General features: G+C 40.3%; 1 protein-coding gene across 17 annotated transcripts in view; it reads left to right on the top strand.

The window, feature by feature from the left end:
- rfx1a (regulatory factor X, 1a (influences HLA class II expression)) overlaps positions 1–2,111 on the top strand; it is a 63,573-nt gene extending 61,462 nt beyond the window's left edge. For 16 of the 17 annotated variants that reach the window (XM_087241876.1, XM_087241865.1, XM_087241869.1 and 13 more), the window contains one exon: positions 444–2,111. In XM_087241876.1, coding sequence (XP_087098002.1) covers positions 444–604 — 161 coding nt within the window. In that variant the 3' untranslated portion in view covers positions 605–2,111. 17 annotated transcript variants of the gene reach the window in all.
- The last annotated feature ends 348 nt before the right edge of the window (positions 2,112–2,459 follow it).

Raw genomic sequence — 2,459 nt, 5'->3', positions numbered from 1 at the left:
TGAACCCCGGCTGGGTCAGTTGGCATTTCTGTGTGGAGTTTGCATGTTCTCCCCATGTTGGCGTGTGTTTCTTCCGGGTTGTCCGGTTTCCCCCAAAGTCCAAAGACATGCGCTATATAGGTTAATTGTGTTAGCTAAATTGGCCGTAGTGTATGTGTGTGAATGCAATAGTGTATGGATGTTTCCCAGTGTTGGGTTGCATCTGGAAAGACATCAGCTGCATAAAACATATGCTGGAAAAGTTGGAGGTTCATTCCGCTGTGGTGACCCCAGATTAGTAAAGGGACTAAGCCTAAAAGAAAATGAATGATTTAATAATAATATGCATATAAAATGTAATCATTATTTTCACTAATTTAAATTGTACTGTCGTTTTAAAATAAAGATATCTGAAATTCATAAAACATCTCAGAATTGACTTTCTCTGTATGTTTGCATTTCAGAAGAGGAAGAGGAGGAGGAAGAAGAGAGTGATGATGAGTGTCAGGAGTTATCTCTGCAGTCAGACGTGGGTGCGATGGGGGACGAATCTCTGGAACCGCCTGCTAAACTGGCCCGAACCGACCAGAGGGTGTTGTTCACCACAGGAAGCATGGAAAACTGAACCGAAAGCACACACACCACACAATCACCACTCATCATTTATGCACTTCAATTCTCACATACATGCATCCAAGAAAACAAATGCTGCAGCTTACATATTCACACCACATTTCCGATGTTTATATGTACATTTCCATGCCTGTCGACGTCTCAAACACACACACACACACACACATTGAAACACAAGAGTGTGGCTCTCACACAACTCATAACATGGTCATCGATAAACGTATCGTGTCGAGATCGTAGACATCATAAGATGCAAGAACACAAACGAAAACTGCTGCAACTGGATCCTAAGAGTGGTTCGAGCTCTGATTGGCTACTGAAACCTGAATGAAGCTTTTTTTTAAAAACCTTTAATGGTTGTGTAAGGAGATGGACTGTAAGTGTGCGTGCGTGTGTTGATGTAAACTTTCTGCCTATCCGTGTGTTGTTTGTGTGATGGTGAGTGACCCGGGATCTTATCGTTTCGTTGGCTAGCGCGATTGCGTGTGTGTTTTCGTGCATGTGCGAATGACCGTCCGTGGTTCTCAACAAGTGTTGATAGTTGTTTTCGTCAGTGGTTCCTTTTTTGATGCCTTCAGTGACTGCCATGTCATTCAGTGTTTAAAGCATATTATAGCCCAGCTCTCGAGTCTACTGGGTGTATGTGATTCCGCTGGGGTGTGTTTTATTTTTTAGGGCTAGTCTATATACTTACCTCTGCAAATGACAACAGTTTGCCAGAAACGAGAGGCTCCTCTCACTCCTTCTGTTGATTTGATATGGGTTTTATAGCATTTTGCTCCTATTTTGTTGCACTTTTTCCTCTTGCCAAACATGGTCCTGAGCTTGGTATTAGGCATTAAATGTTTCTGTCCTTTTTTTTTTCTTCTATAGTCACAAAGTGACAATCTGGATGTGTACAGCGTTGTCTAACACTGTTTAGTGCATATTTGATGGTTTTGCTGTGTATTTAAGATTTGGGTTAAGCTATTTTACTACTAAAACCCTTCAAATGAACTTGACACCACTGCCCATAGTAGCTCTAAGTAGAGAACGGATCTTTTGGCTTCTCAAGACTTGTTCGTTGACTTTTTTTTCTTGTGTTGTGGCGTTATTTAATGATCAATTCGAGAGACCTATAGTACATCAAAACTATATCTTTCAACTATTGCTGCTGTATATCTGAAGGATAGTGAGCAGCGCACAAGATGCTGACTGATCTCAAACCAGCATGATGCTTTTCTTTCCCTCTGATCCTCTTGACATATCGCAAGATCTGTAGATCCTCTCTGTACGACAGCCATTTTCATGACAAAATGAATTTCCCTTTTCACTTTTTGAAGTCGTTCCCGTTTCTTGCTAAAAAAAAAGGAAAGATCACACACGAAAAAAAAAACAAGTGTGGTAGTGTTTTGAGTAATCTGAACCATGGGGATGGTCGTGCCTTTGCAGTTATCAAATGAAATCCAGATGTTTTTAATTTAAAATATGAATAAATCACTAATTTCTAAAATTGTGAATCCTTTCCAATATCTAGTTGTATCTGCTTTTCTTCAGCTACTCTAAAAGGTTTCGCACCTTTGTTGTGAAAAATGGTTTTCTGCGTCTTTCTAACTACCTAACTACGGTTTCTTAATACCAAAGTGTGACATCCTTCCTTAAAAAAAGCACTAAACATAATGAAGAAGCTTCAAATGTGGTAATGAGGGGACTTCAAGTGCTTGCTTGCTGAGGTGATTTCCTGTTAAGAGTCACATTGTGTGCCGGAGATACTTCTGAGAAAAGCAGCCCATCGATAAAGACAAAAAAACACAAAGGCAATGCAGTGACTTCTGGGGTACAAAGAAGCAACAGAAAATCTCCTGAAC

This window comes from Danio rerio, chromosome 3, assembly GCF_052040795.2.
Source record: "Danio rerio strain M-AB ecotype USA chromosome 3, GRCz13ab, whole genome shotgun sequence".
Lineage (NCBI taxonomy): Eukaryota > Metazoa > Chordata > Actinopteri > Cypriniformes > Danionidae > Danio > Danio rerio.
This window is presented reverse-complemented; position numbering and strand designations above follow the sequence as displayed.